The sequence below is a fragment of the Rana temporaria genome, chromosome 1 (assembly GCF_905171775.1).
Source record: "Rana temporaria chromosome 1, aRanTem1.1, whole genome shotgun sequence".
In the NCBI taxonomy this organism is placed as follows: Eukaryota; Metazoa; Chordata; class Amphibia; order Anura; family Ranidae; genus Rana; species Rana temporaria.
Window position 1 is genome coordinate 560,716,781 of NC_053489.1, and position 22,005 is coordinate 560,738,785.

The 22,005-nt window shown below is 42.5% G+C and overlaps 1 protein-coding gene across 1 annotated transcript in view; it reads left to right on the plus strand.

Annotated features, from left to right (window-relative positions):
• LOC120921393 (interferon regulatory factor 2-like) overlaps window positions 1–22,005 on the plus strand; it is a 46,924-nt gene that overhangs the window by 13,137 nt on the left and 11,782 nt on the right. Inside the window, 6 exon segments of the mRNA XM_040333985.1 lie at window positions 2,702–2,719; window positions 2,721–2,802; window positions 3,913–4,089; window positions 7,703–7,740; window positions 10,040–10,157; window positions 20,730–20,888. Coding sequence (XP_040189919.1) covers window positions 2,702–2,719; window positions 2,721–2,802; window positions 3,913–4,089; window positions 7,703–7,740; window positions 10,040–10,157; window positions 20,730–20,888 — 592 coding nt within the window.

The following is a 22,005-nucleotide window of genomic DNA, read 5'->3' on the forward strand; positions in this document are numbered from 1 at the left end:
CGCAAGAGCTATTTGTGCCTAGTTCATCCTGAGGTGTTTAAACAGAAAGAAAATGTAGTTTACTCCCATCTATATTTACTTTGTCAACAGGGTATGCTATGAACTAAAAAGCAAAAACCACAGGTAAAATGTATGCATAGCATGTAAGCTGAGTTCTAGGCAGGTATTGACACTCATTCGTATATAAAAATAAAAATGTTAATAAAAATTAGATGCAACCAATTTAAAGTGGAGGTTCACCCTATAAACAATTTCTAACACTACATCCAGCACCCTGCTGCATAAAATGACACTGACCCTTTATTTTTTTTTCCCCCGTAGATATCGTGTAGCCGGGGAATTCACCGCGGCTTCCGGGTAGGAATCCCGCGGGAGTGGGGCTTCCTATTGACATGCCAATTCAATTGGCATGCTAAACGACGGCGCACACAGCGCGTGACGACTTCCTGAAAGGTCGGCCTTGGCTCTATTCGGTGCCGGTGGCGGCAGGCGCTGAATAGAGCCAGCCGACCCGAGCTTCCTTCGGGAAGTCGTAACGCGCTGTGTGCGCCGTCGTTTAGCATGTCAATTGATTGGCATGTCAATAGGAACGCCCACTCCCACGGGATTCCCTACCCGGAAGCCGCTGTGAATTCCACGGCTAAACGATATCTACGGGAAAAAAATAAATAAAGGTCAGTGTCATTTTATATGCAGCAGGGTGCTGGATGTAGTGTTAGAATTTTTTATAGGGTGAACCTCCACTTTAAATACCTATATTTTACTTTTATTTAAACCTGTACAGCATTGTTTACACCGGGGGTGGGATCAGCAGCACTTGCGGCCAATCAGATGTCCAGCATTCACATGTGCTGACAGAAGGAAGGGAGCACAGAGATGACCTCAGCAGCCTGTTGCTGCTCCTTCACTAGCCAGTGTCAGGCTGCTGGCAGGGGGTGACCTAGCTGTGTTGATTAACTGCAGCAGAAAAAAGTTAGGTTCTATTAGCTGGTTGTACTTTGGGGGGAGCTGTGTAAGGCTGGCCATACATTACATTTTTTTTTTTTTTTTTTTTACCAATACAATATAATATGAGGTCAGAGGATCGCAAGTGTTTTTTTTTTACCCTTTATGGGAAAGCGCATATGACCCATCTGTTAATTCAGGGGTCCATTTAATGAGGATAGCTGTACATGTAGAAACACAAGTGGACACCCTTTGGGAATCTGTGTGCCCTGCTCCATGTGATTTTTCATATTTCTTTGTGTGCAATCAATTGTTATTCTTATTATATTTTATTGATGCTGGGATTTTATATGTTGTCCCTGAGTGTTCAGCTGCTTTTATTTATTATTTTTTATATATTGAGCATTGTCTGCGCTGATTAATTACCATTTAGTTACACCTGCTGATGCCAGGAAAATATCCACTCTGGCTGCCAACAGCCGGAACGGCAATATACTGTTTTTTTTGTTTTAGAAAGTTTAGAGACCCATGGTTTACCTTAAAGTTACAGCCAAAGTTATACAACATGTGTCTTTAAAATTGTCCTTTTTGTTATACTTTCTTCATGTCTGACTTGTAGGCGATTTTCACTTTTTTCTCCGGTGCATCTACTTGCATGTACAACAACACCTGTGTAGGGGGAATTAAAGGCTGTATAAGGAACGCTGCCCCGGGAGAGAATCATGAATTGGAACATCTCCTTTTTATTTTGAGCTGTTCCATTCACTTGAGTTTGAAAATGCATGTGCTGTGCACCTACGTTTCTTATGCAGCCTTAACATTTTCACAGGACAAAGGCTAAACTTTTTTCTTTTGGGAGAACTGTTTATATTATTTGGCTCCATTCACACTTGAGCTGAGCATCTTCGGTCGTCTTTTGAGCATTTTTGTTTAGAAATTGTACAGGTGTTTTTATGCACGTTTTCGGCTTTAGCTTACTTTCTATTTTAAGCCAATAGAAAGCCGTTATTTCAGGCCATCCATTTCAAGGCTGTTGAGGCCCAAACTTGCCTTTTTTTTTTGATCGACAAGATCAAACGTCACTACGCTCAGGACTACATGAACAGGCACCATTGAAAAATAAGAGAATCCTAGTGTTAGGGCTGAAACACTTTTGGGGAATCTTCAAATCGCACTTGTAAATTGCTCAGGTGTGAACAGGATATGTGTTCATGTGATATTCACCCATGATTTCCCTACTTTGTCCTACTATGTTATAAGCAGCCGTAGTGCAGTGTATGAGGCACGCTGACTTAAAGGCTTGGATATTATATATAAAAGTATTATCTTTGTTTGCTGTGGAAGGTTTAATAATCTAACTGGGTAGGCAGTGCCATCAGTATGAACAGCATCTTTGTTTCAGGAAAGTGTTTTCAAACTGTTATCAGTTTCAGCCAGCTCTGCATGGAGAGGCCGGATGTGAAGTTTTGCTTTCTCATTGTAAGATAAGCAAAGTCCACTAGAATTTTACTACACAGAGTGCAGTGTATTTTGCCATGTGTTTTATGAAAAGAGAGATATGCCATTAGTAATAGTTATCTTCACTTCAGCTCTTTTTATACATGAATTCATCATTTCTGTTTTAATAAAGATAATAGTAAGTATGGGAATGCCTGTTTGCATCACTGCCAGTGTTTCTGCCTTTCTGTTAAAGGTTTGCTTTCATTAATGTAGTTGTGGCCATGGAAATATCTATTTTTATGTCTTTTAATTTCAGGAAATGAAAATATTCCAGAATTCCATGGATGCAAGCAGCACGTCATGGGTGGGATGTGGACAAAGATGCTCCTCTGTTCAGAAACTGGGCAATTCATACAGGTATTCAACGCATGTCAACATGACACTTAAAAGCATATTGCGTCTCAACTATTTAATCTCCTTTGTTAATGGCTGAAATCATCAGCTCTTTGATGGGCATGTAATGACAATATCGTGTGAATAAAACTCGGACCAAATTTTTTCTCATTCTCTTACTCAAGAGTCCTGCTGCTTTTCACAGCAGTGTGGACCTGGATTATTATTATTAATTATGGGTGATGTTGGTAGGCTAGTTTATTGGGCACAGCCCATCTACATTTCAGATGAAACGGACCAATGGCAAGACCGAATAGATTTAGTGTTGCAAGTTCCAAATAAATATACAAGCTAAAAATAAATAAAAAAAGGTCTTTTAACACACTGTGGCTTTTTTTCAGAGTTTGGGTAGAATGCTGCCCTTACATTGCGTGCTCTTCTGCTTTAGTTACTAAATGGGCGTGCACGTGTATATCTAGAATTTACCCATCAATAAAATATGTATGTAGTTAGTTTTATTATTATTAATAATAATATTCAGATTTATATAGCACCAACAGTTTGCGCAGCGCTTTGCAACTTGAGGGCAGACAGTACAGTTACAATGCAATTCAATACAGAGGAATCGGAAGGCCCTGCTCTATATGTGAGTGTGTGTATATATTATAATTAAAGACCTCCAATGGATTGCCCATTATGTCCTCATACCCCCTTCACCAGACTGTATCAACATGACTTTGAAAGACTTCCATGGTTTGGTTTTACTGTACATATGGATAACTAGTCAGAAATTCTGAAAAGAACATAAGGCTTTTATCCTATTTCTTCATATGAAAACAGCAAATGACAAATACACAAGCTATAGTTTGACTTTTGCTGTTTTGTGCAATTAAAACATGGAATTGAGATACATTTACTGTCAATGCTGCTTGTGTTCATATGACACATCAAGTTGATTTTTTTTCTACTTAGAAGTTCAATAATGCATTAAATCCCATTTTTAATTTTTTTTAAATGATTCAGAGATTCTTTCTCATGCCCAAGTCATTTGGTTCCCATTCTCCATACCTGCAGTTAAGACCCCCTGCTATAGATATTTTTATCTGATAATTTATATATGTTCTTGATTTATAGGGAAGTATCAGCCTGGTATAGATAAACCAGATCCAAAAACATGGAAGGCAAATTTTAGGTGTGCAATGAACTCATTACCGGATATAGAAGAAGTAAAAGACAAAAGTATGAAGAAAGGCAATAATGCCTTCAGGGTATACAGGATGATACCAATAGCAGAAAGACCTTCAAAGAGAGGTATGCTATGATCTTTTATTTGTGACTTTGGTGACCCATCATTCAATTTGTAGTGACAACACTTGTTTTGGGCTAGGTTTACAGGTTTTGCATTTCCCTGCAACCATGTTTATGTGGGCCACATCAGCCCATTCATTTGAATGGGCTGCTGAAATGCAGGGAAAATTGTCAGCAGGAAAAATTGCATGGTGCTTCGGCAAACAGCACTGCATTTTTCGGTCCATGGGTGGTGCCATTGAAGGGTTCATGGCACCCCCATGCCCCTGCTTAAAAGCAGGCAATTTTTGATGCGGGAACACGTGTGATTTACACACCACCTTGCACCTGCAATAGTGTGAACCTAGCCTTAGATACTTTTGAGTGTGTTAATGTATGAGCATAAAACAATAAAATTCTGTGTTCCACAGCAACCACCAAAATATTACATTTTATTGACTTGATTCCTGAGTGGTTACAAAAGTTACAGCTGTCTGCACATCATTATTATGCAAAGTTCTATAGCTCTCATCAATGTAACATTGCTCTATTATAGACTGATCTAGAATAAGAGAGGAGATCATTGTTCAATGTAACTTTGTTTAGTAAAGGAGATTCTCCTTCAGCAAAATCCTGAGGTGAGGTCGGTTTTGGTGGGTTTAAATCGAATACTGTAACTGTGGGTCTTGTGGGGCTCTAGCTATATTAAAATGATCAAAGCTGACAAAGGCCTTATGGTACACAGCAATATGAAAAATACAGCAATTGGTATAGAAGATCTTGCAGCAAAAGCGTAGCATCCTCCATTGCTGGAAGCAAGTGGCTATTCCTGTCCAACTTCCTCCGTTGTCGGACACAGGTGGCTTCTCAAGAAAGCTGCCTAGTAAGGGTTGTAACCGATACCAAGCATTTGCCCGAGTACTTGTACTCGGTGGAAATGTCACCTGATACCTTACGATACCTGACTTCCTGTATCCTCCTCCAGTTCCCCCATCCATTCTGCTCTCTCCCACCATTGCCATGCCTCCTGTGGCCACCCCCCCCCTCCGTGCCGCTGCCGTTCTGCTCTCCCCCCTCCGGCCACTGCCGTTCTGCTCTCCCCCCTCCGTGCCGCTGCCGTTCTGCTCTCCCCCTCCCGTGCTGCTGCTGTCCTCTGTTCTGCTCTCCCCCTCCCATGCTCCATGTCCCCCTCTGTGCTGCTGCTTCCCCCCTCCGTGCTCTGTGTCCCCCTCCATGTCCTCCTCCACCCCCTCTGTCAGGATGGAGAGCGGTGGTAGGAGCCGCTAATCCTGGCTCCTACCTTTTCCGAATGAACAGTCGGTGATCACTGACTCTGTCAATTCATATGACTGAGCATCGTAAACTGTGTTATGAATGGATAGGAGCCTCTGTCTCCTGTCCATTCATTTTTAGTGCAGCTGAGAAAAAGACTGGGGAATCTGTGTCCTTAGTCCCTCTCTCTTTTTCAAAGGTGAGATATCAGGGTCTGTTATGACCCCTGATATCTCACCAAAGCCCCGCAACAGGGCTAAGAAAGAAAAATGCAATAAATAATAAAAATAATTAATTGTAAAAAAAATAATACATATTAAAAAAACACACTGACACATCCATTCCCCCCCCCCCCAAGAAAGCATTGTAAAAAAAAAAATAGTGAAAAATGTTAAATTGTAAAATAAAATAAAAATACTGACACAAAAAAAAGTATCGGTAATCTGTATCGGCGAGTACTTGGGGAAAAAAAAGTAACGGTACTTGTACTCGGTCTTAAAAAAAGTGGTATCGGGACAACCCTACTGCCTAGCATCCTCTGTTACTAGGATACAGGCAACTTCTGCCGCCTTGCGCCCTACTGTTTGCTATGACAAAGTAAGCTCTTGTGCGCAATAGAGTACCTTTGCACTTATGCATGTAAACATTAGCACAAATGATTAAAATATGTACATCGTACTTTACGGTTGCATATCTGAACTCAGCAGGTTTCCTGAATAAGTATTGTTTATAGGTCCTCTTTCAAGTTTGCCACAATGTGTATTAGTTAAAGAACATCTTTCAAGTTAGCCTGCGTATGATCATTCATTTTGACTCATTTGGTTCTTGTTTTAGATGTAAGGGCTGACTCTGGTCTTACCAGCTTTTAACAAAGCCCTTGCACACTTGTAAAGAAATCCCCATGGCATAACTTGAATGCGCAGTATGGGAAATCTAGTCACTTTTTTGCTTATCAATCATTGCAGCACAGCATTTGAATGGCAGGATCAGCATTCAGAGCATTTTCAGGCATAGTTTTATAGCATCGCAACAACCTTATATGCTTGCTGTTTTGTTTTGTTTTTTTGTTATAACTTCTCTTATTACTTATTAGCTCAGTGAGTTTCACAATCCTCACTTTCATTTCCTACTACCATATGTGAATTTTGTGTTTTCCCTACAATCACATGGAATGCTCTGTTTTGGGTGGACAGGCTCTGTTTTAAAGAATTTGTCTGGGAAAATCTTATTTAGGATTGTCACTCTGCCATACTCGATTCTCCGTATATTACTATGAATGATCCAACAGGCAAGTGTGTTAGATTGGAGCTGGCACCCATAGCATTACTTCACTTGGTAACAAATTGTTATCTTGGCTCAGCTTTGTCTATAAATAGGATTCCTTAAAGGAGTTGTAAAGGAAAAAAAAATATTTGCCTAAAATTAATGTCTGCAAGGTAGACTGACAGAATAGTGTAATGATTCTGTTAAAAAACAAGTAAATACCCATTAAATTTCTTCATCTATATCACCTCTGGCGTTCTAGTTTCTGTTCTCTCATTCACTTCCTGGTTTGCGGCGCTCGTTCATGTAAGAACTACATTTCCCAGTATGAATTGCGGCACGCCCAGTAATTCACACCTCCTTGAAGTCTCTAACACGTAGAGAGCGCCCTGCCGCAAAGATGTAGTTCCCAGGAGGGGGTGAGCACGTCACTGACCACCACAGTAAATCCTCCCTTCACGGTGGTGAGTAACAATCAGACAAGCAGGAAGTGAACAGAACAGAGAAGAAATAGAGCAACTTCTGAGCAAAAACAAAACAATGAGGAAGTGAAAAGAGGAATGTCTGCAGGTAAAGGATGCTTATTATGAAAAAAAAAAAATTCCTTTACAACCCCCTTTAAGTTTCATAAGAAAGAATCCCTTTGTAGATTGTTTAGGAAAAAAGTGCAATACACCTACTGCAGGTAGTCCCCGCATTGGATTACGTCGGAGGAGAACAATACCGACCTGCCAGGCTTTTATAACCTCTTAACACAACTAACAGCCAGAATGGGAGACTGTTATCTAATGTTTGTAAGGACTTTAACATAACTATGGCCAGTAAAGATCTTTATTTGCATATGTACTCATATTTACAGTGTATTACACCAGTGTATTCACTACAATATATGTGCAGGACAGATGGAGAAAGACTTATTGTGTAACACTTCTTATGGAAATTACTTAGTCTGACATGGACACAAATAATTACCTAATGAAATCTAGTTTGAGGTTGCTAGCTTAGAAAATAAGACTGCCCTGCATGCAGATTAGCAGACTGTTCTGATACAGGTTATGCTTCCTAATATCTAAACTCATTTCTGTTTTGCTTTCCCTTTCAGGAAAAAGAGCAAAAGAAGAAAAAATAAAACAAGAGAAGGTTTGGATTTTTATCTCATACTGCCTGCAATAACATAAAGTGGAACTAAATTCTGAGCACTACAAACTGAAAACACTATTTAACCTCCCTGGCGGTATTCCCGAGTGTGGCTCGGGGTTACATTTCAGTACCATTAGCGGTAACCCCCAAGCCACACTTGGGATTGCATCTCAGGATCCTGGTCCAGGTAACTTACCTTGTCACCAGGATCCTGCGATGTCCCTCCACTGTGTCTGTGGGCTGTGTCTTCCGCCTGATGCCTCCTATGTGCCAGGCTCTGTTCCCTGCGAGCATTGCGGCGGAGCCTGGTAGCAAATTCAAAAAGTACAAAATTCATAACACATACAGTACACTGTAATCTTACAGATTACATTACTGTATGAAATAATTTCACATCCATTTCTTTTCCTAGTGCTTTGTCCAATGCCCTGCATGCCGTTTTATATTGTGTGTGTGTGTGTGTGTGTGTGTATGTATGTGTGTATATACAGTTTTTTTTCTGCCTGGAAACTTGAGATTGTCCATAGCAACCAAAAAGTGTCCCTTTTACGTCAAAAAGTGGTTTTAGACAGCTAGAAAACAGTGATAATAAAGTGGAACACTTGCAGAATTGAGCTATAGTGAATCGTGGGGAAATTAATTTTATTATTATTATTATTATTATTATATTATTATTATTTTTTTATAGTTATTTATTATGTTTTATGATTTTTCTGCTTCAAATTTATCATAACCGGGATGTCTACTAGACTCTTGTTTGGACAGATTTAAGTGTTATTTCTAAGAATTACAGGCCTATAATATGAAAAGGCCAAATTTATATGCAAAACAATGTACCGCTTTGAGACGCAAAAAATCTGACATCATACCGTCAGGGTGGTTAAAGTGGAATACCAGGCTACTACTAACTATGTTTAAACCTGATCCCACCCTCCCTTCTAAATGGGATATGAACTACCCTGTGAATGGAAGATGCTTATAATTACCTATAATTGGAGCACTCCAGCCCAGTCACCTGATCTCCCTAGTGGTTGGCTTTAGGGGTCTTGCATCCCAGTCATATTTGTTTTTGGGGTTGTTTTTGACTTATGCAAAGAGAGATCACACAATGGCACATTCCTGAATGGAGAATGGTGTGGCGGCTTGTCCATATAGTCATTTAACCAGAATAACCAAGATATTAGAGGCTTTATTAGATATTTGTCAGGCCAACAATAATAAGGAATATGAAATATGCAATTTTTCTTACAAGGGGAGAGGAGAGATCACCAACAATGGCTGAAATTTCTGGCCAGTGACGCCACACATAGACTTCCTATGGGGCATCCATTGTCGGCTGTTTCTCCTCTTCCCTGAAACTGCCACTGGGAAACGATCACGTTACCCAATCAGAGTGCCCTGAGAATGGGTAAGTGTAAGCATCTTTCTTTTAAAGGGTAGTTTGTATAGGATTTAGAGGGGTGGTGAGAGCATGTTTAAGCATAGTTGATAATAGCCTGGAATTCCACTTACATTTTTTGTTACTAAGCACAAATGATCCCTGCTTTACATGATTCGGTTAAGACACGCCATACCAGATCATTTGAGCCTAACTTTAGCCAACAAATTAGAGCGTAACAAAGAGTTTATTTGTGCCTGTGACCCCACTGGGGGTCACAGGCACAACAGGATGGATCCAGGATGGGGGTAGCATAGTTGTCATTGTGACAGGAAAAACATACTTTTTGTTGTGAATCTCTGTAGAGATTTGCCTGTCTTGAAAGGGAATTGAGGTGAAATGTCCCCATTAGGGACTCGGGCAGCAATAAAACCTGACAGAAGTGCTGAACTTTCCTCCATCTGTCTTTCTTTGAAATTGGTCTTTCAATAATGCTTCATATGTAAATGTTTGAAGCAAAAAAAAACATGTGTACTAATCTTTGTTGTGGTGACGTGTACAAATTTATTTCAAAGTATTTAAAAAAAGAACCACAAAATGTTAAAAACACACTTTAGGGGCGGGGAACTATGAGAATCTTGTGATAAAATTTTCAGTTTCAATTTGACTAGTAAGGAGGTTTAAAAAGCACTAAAGCTGTGTATTTGATAATGGGGAAAAAAGCTGTGATGTACCGCATGAGCATAATTTTTTCAAATTAATTGTAAAGGGGCCATTTTTACAAGTAGGAAACCACATTTTTATTTTTAATGTGCTGTCCATCTTTATTAATTATCTCTAATGCAAAGGTCACATTGGTAGAAGAAATAATAAAAAAAAAATGCTTGGATAGACTTATTTAATCCTTTGTGTTTTGTACAGGAGGATATTGGCCAGAGAGCGTTGCCTTTGATGAATGGAGCATATACTTTTCATCCACAATATGCATTGATATGTTCGACATTAAGACCAGAAGTTGATAGCACTGTAAATATTGTAGGTGAGTGTTTAAACTGCCGTATCCTTATGAAGCTAGAGGTAGTTCACTGCATGTTTAAATGTGTCTTTGCACTTTGAGGCATCCTGCCTATTAAGAATTTATTTACCTGCAAGAATATGGAAGTTGTAGCTTAGGATGCCCTCTTTATCCTTCCTTCACTTGGTGGTTTACTTGTAATGCCGCGTACACACGGTCGTTTTTTTGTGATGAAATAAAACAACGTTTTTAAAAACGTAATTTAAATGATCGTGTGTGGGCTTCACATCGTTTTTTGTTATCTAAAAAAACGACCAAAAAAAAATTCGAACATGCTTCAATTTTTTATGTTTTTTAAAATGTCGTTTTTTTTGTGTCATAAAACATGATCGTGTGTGGGCTAAAACGATGTTTAAAACAACGTTTTTAAATTTGCGCATGCTCAGAAGCAAGTTATGACGCGAGCTTGAATGGAACAGAGTGCCGTCGTACGTGTTGTACGTAACCGCGCTTTGCAAGAGCATTTTCAGAAAACGATGGTGTGTGGGCAACGTCGTTTTTAAAAATGAAGTTTGAAAAACGTTGTTTTTTTTCATGATAAAAAACAATGTTTTTTTTACAAGACAAAAAACGACCGTGTGTACGCGGCGTAAGTGTCCACAGGTAAAAGATGTGGCCAACTCATGGTATGTTAAAGCACATTGTTTCTTTCTTTATATTATAACCTTGCTTTAGATTAGCGAGATAGATGGGCCTCAACTGCAGCCCCTTACATCCCAAAGGGCCACGTTTAAAGCGGAGTTCCACCCATTTAAAATTCTGCAGCTACAAAAAGTGTAGCTGCTAACTTTTAATAATCAGACACTCACTGTCTCACGGTCCAGCGATGCAGGTGCACAAAGCCCCCTTCTCTCTCCCTCCCTGACTGTGGCTTCCCAGCCAGGCACGCACATGCGTGAGCCGCGCTGCACGCTGTAAATGACCGGGCAATCTTCTGGGACTTGTGAGGGGGAGAGGTGATCTTCCTTGTGGTGCCAGAAGAGAAGGTGGGAGCTGGGTGCCTGTAAAAACAGGGTACCCGCTCCCCCCCCAAAAAATGACATGCCAAATGTGGCATGTCAGGGGGTCACCAATACTTAGTGGAAGTTACATTTTTGGGTGGAACTCCGCTTTAATGTTCAGTATGTGTAATGCTATAATATGTTTGTGGACATTCTACAGGAGGTGGTCATAGACTGTGAATAATGCTACAGATGTGGTTGCAGGCTGCAGACATGCTGCGGGACACGGACATAGACTAGGAACATGTTATAGGAGATTACTGCTATTGCAATCCCTTTTCCCTGTTCCCACTATTGACCTCTGGGGTTCGAGTGCTGCACAAGAAGTATCATGACGCTGCATTTGGCCCTCAAACGTTGTTGCTGCATTTTATCAATACATGAGTGGAATTTCTGACTGCTTTTTGAGTACTGATTAGTTTGGTCTATACAGACAGAAGTAACATTGGGGGAAATTTTAACTTCAATAATTTGAAAATGAGTCATTTATTTTTCTGTTCCTGTCCACCTCTCATTTAAGTTTTCTGATCACACAATGGAAACTCTGTATCTACATTTTTGGATTCTCTTGCATGTTTTGAAGGCTTTACGTAGTCTTTCTTGCAGTCCAGCAAAATGGGCTGTACAGTATTGACAACACAACACAATTAGCATGAGTTTCCTTGTGTAAGAAGGAAGTCTTTTGCACCTATTTCTGTAAATGTCATATTGTTTTTTTGTCATAAGTTTTGGACTAGAGTAGGTAAAAGTTCATGCCCATACTAGTTCCTTTTTTTTGCTGTTTATGTTTTAGTAGATCTTCTCTCCAAAATATGGGCGATCCCCTTTTAGACCTTTTGATATAGATATAGGTGTTACCGATGGAAGCTTACTCCTTCCCTACTGGTTTGTGACAATTTTAGCATTTTGTATTTTATGTAATTGCCCCTCCTTTGTTATAATCCTCATCCGAACAAATATAGAGAGGGGATCTTCCAAGCAGGGACACAGACAAGAATAAAAATCAAAGGTGCCAACACAGATGGACTTTGTACTAACAATCTAAATGTTTACAGTCTTATCTAGTCAATAGCAAAGGAACGCCTGCTTAAACCCGTGCAGCTATAAACATGTGAATAGTATATCATACCAAAAAATATACAAAACATCCATCCAAAAAGTATAGTCCATGAAACATCTATAAATCCACAGTGGCAATCAAAAACACAGTGCTTAATCTCATAGGAAAGCAGCTCGCTGTCACAATCGACCCTCAGGTTTACTGGAAGGTATCAAAGTGCTGTTGTATGATCCTCTCTGGACTGTCATCTTTATATATGACTCCAGATCACAGATGGACACATCGAGATGGAAATCCCATATGCATAAAAACCTCAAATTTCCCAACAGGGATCAGTGCGCTCTGTAATCTTATAGATCTGGCCAAAAAACGCACTCTCTTCCATAGCACTTCAGGTCTACAGAAGAACACTTGTGATAAGGGATGTGGTCTTTTCCCATCTCTGCCAGCACTGGCGTGGTAGGGCATTTTTTTTTTAAGTGATATTCGGTTAAAAATGATAAGGTACTGTACATCAGGACATTACAAAGATAAAAAAAAGTGTGATTTCAGTTATGCTTTAAACTTTTAGTTTAAAGTATAACTAAAGGCAAAATTGTTTTAATTTTGGATAGAGTTAGAGGGAGGGTTATAGCCCTTGTCAATTGTCCCATTGGGGAGATTTCCCTTCACCTCAGAGCCATAACGGGAAGTGAAAGGAAATCCCTGGTTTACATTGGATTTACAGACATGCTAATATACTAGCCCACACAAGAGATGAGTTACAGTGCCAGGTATTATTTGCAGCAGTGCAGCAGAAATCTTGGCTCTATCCCCCCCAATTCAGTGTTTCTCACTTTTTGTTTTTAAAGTCAAGGCACATTTTAAAGTTATGCATATCTCGAGGCACTCCATTCTAAAATGTAATAAACTAAACCAATATTTTTACATTATGTCATGGATATGCAATAGCCTGGCAGCTTACCTGTGTTTCCATCTGCTCATTATTTATTTATTTATTTATTTATTTATTTATAAAAATTCTTAAAAGTACAAAATGGTACAAAACGCAGTCAGTTACCCGTAGGCCTCGATGCGCCGAGAACAACAATAGAGCAACAACCTAAAAAACACACAGGCAGCGGAACAGATCAAAATTTTAAATGGTTAGCAGATCAAAGAACTATAAAAACCTATGTAATTCCATAGGCTTAACTGAAAAGCTCAGTTTTTAGAAGCTTCCTGAACTTAAAAAGATCATTCTCAAGCCTTAATTTTAGAAAACTTCCAAAAAGTTCCAAAACTGTGCTCCCTGGACTGCACTCATCGTGCCTCCGCATTTTTTCTTTCAAAATTTAGGGATCACCAAAGTTTCCGAATTAGCCGACCTTAAGGTACGGTTGCAAAAAAAGAAAGGAACAGAGGGCGCCTCCTGGTTAAGCGTCATAAAGCTTTAATATTACATAGATTACAGTGTAGACTTACATATAAAATAATAGAATCCAATGTGAAGATTCAAGCGATGGGTCCTGAGGGGGATGCTTGAGAAAGGAGCGCGCTTAGTCACTGGCAAGCGCCTGCTTCGAAACGTCGTTGCATTATAGTGACGTCACCACGGCTCACGCTGCGCTCCTGGCCTCGTTTCCAACTAGTCCTCCGTACCAGCTGGTTCTCCTCGCTACATGACGGTCCGACATAGGAGGTTCACCCGGGAGCACGATCGGCTCAAGAACTGGCTCGGTTAGACGTCACATCCCCCTCAGGACCCATCGCTTGAATCTTCACATTGGATTCTATTATTTTATATGTAAGTCTACACTGTAATCTATGTAATATTAAAGCTTTATGACGCTTAACCAGGAGGCGCCCTCTGTTCCTTTCTTTTTTTGCACATGTTGGAGTCTTTGCTCTGGTCTCCCCTACTTTTGGAAGGCTTGCCCCGGAACAGCGTTTGGGACAATCAGCTTCTCATAGAACAGTGTCCTCTCTCCGCTCCCCTCCTCACCACTCATCATCCCCAGGTTTTTTTTTTTTTTTATATTTTATTGTTTATCTTCTATTACAACAAGGACTTATTAACAAGGACTTACAACCTGTACAGCGGACTTTTTCCACAAACGTGTCACTGCTTTGTAGCGCCACTACCCCCATTTTTCTTAAGGTACGGTTGGGCACATACTTGGTGAATTTTTCCTGCATGTACACTGGCCCCTTGCCATGGGTAGCCCTGTGCACCATGCAAACCAGTCTTAAACAGAACCCGTTCCTTCACGGGTAGCCAATGCAGGGCTCTCAGCGATGGCGTGATGTGGTCACGACGACCAACACCCGTGAGTAGCCTTGCAGCGGCATTCTGAATAAGCTGTAGTTTGTGCATGATGTTATTAGGTAAACCCAGGTACAAAGCGTTACAGTAATCTAATCGACTTCCGATAATGGCATTAACCATAGAGATCTTGTGCGATTCTTCAATGAAGCGAAAAGTCGACCTCAGGAGTTTCAAGTGGAAGTGACAAGAACTCACCACCTGGTTTACTTGTGGTCGTAGCGTTAATCTCTCGTCCAAGATGATACCCAAATCCCTGACCTGGGTGACTGGTGCTGGGACCGATGAAAACGAGTCCGGCCAAGTAGGGAAACCGCCCGCCCATGATTGATTGCATTAGAGGCCTGACCCTGTTCTGGTTCCCTTTTTATCACTTCCTGTTCCTGTATGGCCCCACCCAGGCCATCCCAGGAAGTCTATATTAACCGTTGCTCTACAGGTCTGCAGTGCTGTTCAACAGTGTAGTTTGCTAAGTTCCTGTTTGCAGTGTGCTACGATCATCTTTCCGTGTACCGTTTTTGGCTTGTTCCTGACTTCTGCTGTTTTCCTGTGCCCCTGACCATTTGCCTGTCCCACGGTTATCCTTGTCTGCCTGTTGCCCTGACCTCGGCCTACCCATCACCACTGTTTGTCCTGCTGGCTGCTTCCCCTCTCTCCCTGCGGAGTGTGACCTAGGGAATCTTGGGGGTCGCGACCTGGATCCAGTTGCGGCCAAGGCCATCCTCACCATCAGAGGCTCTGGTGAATACAAAACTGGGTCTTGGACTCCGCGCCCTGGGTGTTCTTGGGTTACGCTTCCTCTCTGCTAGCAGTAGTCGGCTATAGGGTTCACTTCCCTGTGGTGCATCCCTGACCCCAACAGGGTGCACTTGTCACCTGGCCACGAGTGACGTGACAGTAGCAACATTCACACAGGTAGGACACCTTACATTAGAGGCAATTTATTTTTCCAAAAGCAAACACACCTTCGCACACTGATACGCATTGCATTGTTTCTGTCCCTCATTCAGCTAATGTGACCCCAGAGCTGACGAAGAGGGGCAGAGGAGGTCCAAACCAGGCTGTGCAGGTGCTCCCGACATCCTTATCAACTGATGACATCATTGGTTGTTAGGACATCGGTGGTTGTAAGGGTGCACAATAAAAATCGGTGGCTTTGTGTAACTAAAAGCAAGACATTTTTGGGCAATTTGCAGGCATTTGCCAAGACACCCCTGAAGAAACCTGAAGGCAACGGTTTGTGTGTAGAAGGAAAAATTTAAAAATAACAATACAAACACGCTATACATCTGACAACTGCCTAAAAACTTGGTGTCCAAGGACCATTGATGTTTGTTTCTGTGGCTTTGTGTGTTTGGAGTCGGCAGTGTCCTATTTACATGCCAAATCTCTTAGATGGTGGCAACTTTGCAATTACGCTTGCTTAAAGGGGTTGTAATGGTTCGTCTTTTATTTTCTAAATAGGTTTGTAACGGGAGTCACTTTAGGGGCACAAGGTCTATGGTCTGTGCTAGTCACCCCACTATGGTCTGTGCTAGTCACATTTAATGCGGTCAGATATTGTATATATATTGTGTGTTGGCTGATGTATACTAGTAAGCTTGCTGTGATGAAAGGGGTGGGGTGTGATTGCATTCCATTGTCTATTGTGGTAATTAAGTCTGCTATGTGGATTGGAGCTTGGTAGGCAGTCTGCATACCTATTATGGGATGTTAAAGCGTCTTGCTGTGAGGAAAGGGGGGGAATCACTCCAGCAACCCCCCCCCCCCTGCTAAGACTGTTTACTGAAGGAGAAGTTTGAACACACCCGACCTGTATCACCATTGTCATTGGACAATTTAACCTACCCTGTTTCCCAAGGGTGGGAGGGATGTATTTTGAAGAGGAATGTGTTACCATGTGCAGAAAATAAAGATTCATTCCCTGTTTTAAACCTCAAACAAGAGCTGTGTGTCTCGTTTCTGGGGGGAATTCTTATGGGTCTCGTTCGTTTGCCTGATTGTGGAGTGTCGATAAGCTGTCGTGGATGTGATGGAAGGTCGTAAACGGTGGTGACCGTTACAGTGGTGGCAGCAGTGGGATAATTCCATCGCTTAAAGGACAGCTACAAGGACACAGGACAATGGAGTCTCAGTATGCACGGCTGAAGCGCTCCACCCTCAAGGACTTACTGGAGAGCCGGGGCAGACCGGCCAGCAACCGTAAAAAGATGGACATGATCACAGAACTTGTCCAAATGGATGGAGCGGAAAGACCCAACATAACGGAAAGGCCCAGCGTAACAGACAGGACCCCGGAGGAGGCAAGCTTTGATCGGGCTGTCAAACTAAGACTGGCACACTATGGTCCTAACCCTCCACCGGAGATCATAGACCGGGTTATAGCTGCTGTGGATGCAAATTGGCTACGGCAAAGAGGTTCCGCAGCAGCAGAAGTCACAGCAGCACCAGCTGAAAGGAGAAAGATACATTTTGCTGCTTTTAAGAACTTCATTGAAACTGAAGGGGAGATTGATGGGTACCTTGCTGATTTTGAACGGCAATGTGCCCTACACCGGGTGCCCACAGAGGAATGGGTTACCATTTTGTCTGGGAAATTGTCCGGCCGGGCCAGTGAAGCGTTCAGGGCCATCCCAGACAAGGATATTATGAACTATGGACTGGTTAAAGAAGCACTTTTGGCCAGGTATGCCGTCACACCGGAGGCATACCGAGGCGGTTCCGAGAGACGAGCAAGCAGACTGGAGACTCATATACCGAGTGGGCATGCCGCCTACACCGCACAGCATCCCACTGGGTCGATGGATGCCAAGCAGAATCCGGGGAAGAGGTGCTGCAGGTGTTCCTGCTGGAGCACTTCTTTGACAAACTGTCCCGGGAAGTCAGAGAATGGGTCCGGGACAGAAACCCTTTCTCCCTGTCTGAAGCAGCTCGCCTGGCGGACGAATACACAGATGCCCGCAAACTGGACAACTCTGTGGTCAAGACCACAGCTCGGGTGGATTATCGATCAGCGGCACCCCTGCCGGCTATTGCCTACAAACCCCAGTCGGACCGTCCTACAACACCACCTCCAGCGGCCACTTATCCTCAGAAGCCTAGGTTCAACTCCCAGGACAACTCACAGTCCATCAGGTGTTTTGGGTGTAAACAGCTAGGACACAGAAAGCTAGACTGTCTATTGAATCCACCCAGGCAGTCACAGTCATGGAGACAGCCAGAAAGGGGGAACCCCCGCACATCCATGCCTGCGGCCCACTGCGTTGAGGAGGAAGAACATTGGGGCGTTCTGCACGAGGCAGATCCGATACAAGCAGCTAACCAGGACAACAGGCAGCAACACAGGCAGACTGTCTGGGTCAATGGAAAGGTAGCCAATGGACTACGCGATTCTGGGGGCCACGATGACCCTGCTACAGAAGAAACTCATCCCAGAGAGCCAGCACACCGGAGACACTGTAGCCGTAAGAGTAGCGGGAGGCACCGTCTTCCGGCTACCCGTTGCCCGGGTTCACCTGGATTGGGGGGTTGGTTCGGGACATGTGAATGTGGGGGTGATGAAGGATTTGCCAGCAGATGTACTACTGGGGAATGATTTGGCCCCCCTTGTTTCTGCGTACGCCCCGATGTGCCCCGCTGAAGCCCACACAGTGACTACCTGTGCCCAGACCCGCGTTGCTGGAACCAACTTGCTTGCTGCTGAGACCCGGGTAAGACTACCTTCCCCAACATGTACTGTAGATCCGGGACAATATCACAGTCTAAAATGGGAATGTGACAAGTTGGCCAGTGAGAAATCAGAGATGCAACGACACTATGTCATGTATTATGAGATGTCCCGTGGCTTGAACATTGAAATGCACAAACAGGCTGAAATTGTCAAAAGATTAAATGGGATTTGCGCGCAGGTGGTGCCGTATCTGTCCCAAGAGCATCAGCAACAGGTTTTGGGAGCCATTGAGAGAGCAAAGCAAGTGACTTTTCCTGAACTGAATTCCATTATTCACCTTCACCATCAGCTACAGACCTGGTAAGCCAAATGGCAATGCTGATGGGTTATCCCGGCAAACAGACGTTATCCCGGCCTCCTAGTTCCGGACATCCCCAAGTTGACCCGAAAAGGATCAAGCCGGGTCTGCCAGAGTGTTCCACAAGGGGGGAGCCATGTAACGGGAGTCACTTTAGGGGCACAAGGTCTATGGTCTGTGCTAGTCACCCCACTATGGTCTGTGCTAGTCACATTTAATGCGGTCAGATATTGTATATATATTGTGTGTTGGCTGATGTATACTAGTAAGCTTGCTGTGATGAAAGGGGTGGGGTGTGATTGCATTCCATTGTCTATTGTGGTAATTAAGTCTGCTATGTGGATTGGAGCTTGGTAGGCAGTCTGCATACCTATTATGGGATGTTAAAGCGTCTTGCTGTGAGGAAAGGGGGGGAATCACTCCAGCAACCCCCCCCCCCCCCTGCTAAGACTGTTTACTGAAGGAGAAGTTTGAACACACCCGACCTGTATCACCATTGTCATTGGACAATTTAACCTACCCTGTTTCCCAAGGGTGGGAGGGATGTATTTTGAAGAGGAATGTGTTACCATGTGCAGAAAATAAAGATTCATTCCCTGTTTTAAACCTCAAACAAGAGCTGTGTGTCTCGTTTCTGGGGGGAATTCTTATGGGTCTCGTTCGTTTGCCTGATTGTGGAGTGTCGATAAGCTGTCGTGGATGTGATGGAAGGTCGTAAACGGTGGTGACCGTTACAAGGTTCCTTTAAGCTAGTGCATTGTTGGTTCACTTACCTTTTCCTTCGATTTCCCTTATAAATGTTTTTTTTCTTTGTTTGAATTTCTCACTTCCTGTTTCTCCTCAGTAAGCTTTCCACCATCATCCGAGCGGTGGAAAGTCATTTAGAACAGCTTACTGAACACCTTACTGAGGAGGAACAGGAAGTGAGAAATTCAGACAAAGAAAACAAAGAAAAAAAAACATTTAGAAGGGAAATTGAAGGAAAAGGTAAGTGAACCAACAATGCACTAGCTTAAAGTAACCTATTTAGAAAATAAGAAACGAACCTTTACAACCCCTTTAATTCCATATCAGAAAGAAACCAACACAGTTTGCAATTGTACCTATGTTTTGCTTTAAAGCGGGGGTTCACCCTAAAAAAAATTCTAACATTACATTGAGCTGACTTCTAACACTGACAGTATGATGATCTTCTTTTTTTTTTTTTTTTTTTTTTGCCGTACATACCGTTTTATCGCTATTTTACCCCCCGGCTTTCGGGTAGTGAATCCCGCGGGAGTGGGCTTTCCTATTCACAGGCTAAGTGATTGACGTGATGACAAAAGCTTCCCACCGGCGCATAATGCGCGTCACCAGTTTCCGAAAGAAGCCGAACGTCGGTGCGCAGGCGCCGTATAGAGCCGACTCGCAGTCCGGCTTCTTTCGGCAACTCGTGACGTGCATTATGCGCCGGTGGTACAGGAGATGATCAGAGACTGGGGACATGGTACAGGAGATTATCAGAGACTGCAGACACATTACAGGAGACGGTCAGAGACTGGGGACATAATACAGGAGATGGTCAGAGACTGGGGATATGCTACAGGAGATGGTCAGAGACTGGGGACATGGTACAGGAGATGGTCAGAGACTGGGGACATGGTACAGGAGATGGTCAGAGACTGGGGACATTGTACAGGAGATGGTCAGAGACTGGGGACATTGTACAGGAGATGGTCAGAGACTGGGGACATTGTACAGGAGATGGTCAGAGACTGGGGACATTGTACAGGAGATGGTCAGAGACTGGGGACATTGTACAGGAGATGGTCAGAGACTGGGGACATTGTACAGGAGATGGTCAGAGACTGGGGATATACTACAGGAGATGGTCAGAGACTGGGGACATGGTACAGGAGATGGTCAGAGACTGGGGACATTGTACAGGAGATGGTCAGAGACTGCAGATGGTGGTACAGGAGATCAAGAAAAAGGACAAAGGAGACCGGGGGGTGTTCTGCTCTTTTTATGTAAACTTCTTTATTGTATTTTTAAGAAACATAAACCAGATTATAATGTATGCATCGTGTATTAGTTGGTAAGCCTACCAGTGCTTATGGCTTGTACAATGTAATATGTAATCTGTGTGTTTCCATGTTGCAGATGGAACGGCATATAGCAACAGCATGGTGGAAGAAATGATTGTCACCAACCCTCCTGATGTTTGTCAAGTTGTTGAAGTAATGACAGAAAGTGATGAGCAGCCACCATATCCCTCTCAGCATTATCCACTGCAGATCTCCCCAGTCTCTTCATACGAAGGTTAGTGAGTACAGTATAATTCCTTAAAGAAGTGCACTTGTCACCTCCCAAGCAGCCACTTAACAGGCTAGGTAATATTATTTAATAGGTGGCTTGCGCATTCTCTACAAAGAAGTAATGCTACTAGTTTGTATATTCTTGAAGGTAATTTATCAAACTTCATTCCATATGTGTAGTGAAGTCAAGTTGTGTATGCATCAGTGTCCTCTGAATGTTTTTGCTCAGTTTGTACTCTTTTCTCTTATTCCCACAACAACTAAATCCAAGAACTGACCACCATTACACAAAGAGATGTGTAGGCATTATGGTTTCCTCTAAATGTTTTTGCTCAGTTAGTACTATTTTTACTCCCACAACAACTAGATCCAAGGGCTGACCACCGTTAGGAATGTGTATGCATCAGAGTGTCCTCTAAAAGTTTTCGCTTAGTACTCTTCTCCTACTCCAACATCTAGACCCAAGGACTGACCTTACAGATGGTGAATAAGGAACATTGCATACCATGTTTAAGCACTATAGCTGAGGAGTAACTACCTTACAGTCGTGTAATGACAAATGTATTAAATTGAGCCTGTGCTTTTGGCTACCGTGCCCCAGAATTTCAAGCTAAAGATACAGGACTAGTAACCAGCATTACCTGTACACACTCTGAAATTGTTTTACCATGCCTTATTCCTTGCTATGTGTTTGTTTTGAGGTAGCCATCTTGGTAGAGGAACATGGGTTTTCTTTCTGAAGACCTGTGCTCTGATCACTGGTAATAAATTGATTTGTGAGGGGAATTATCAAGAGGCTGCAGGAGAAGTAGAATAGGTCAAGATCTAGAGAATTGTTAAAGCAGAAGATAAGGTAATCCTTGAAATACAGTTCTCACTTCAAATCACATGAGAGTAGCAGTCATCAGAAGTAGGAGTGGGCTGCATATGGCTTAGATGATCTCACACTGCAGATATGCAGCTATGATTAACAGACACATTTTCTCACGGCTTCAGGTGAGCCCCGTGAGCAATCAAGGGCTGTTGAACCACCAAGGTGCTGGCAATGCTGATGATAACACAATAGAAGAACGAAAACTGGATAGCCGCACTCCAAATCACTTAAAAAAGTTGTCTTTATT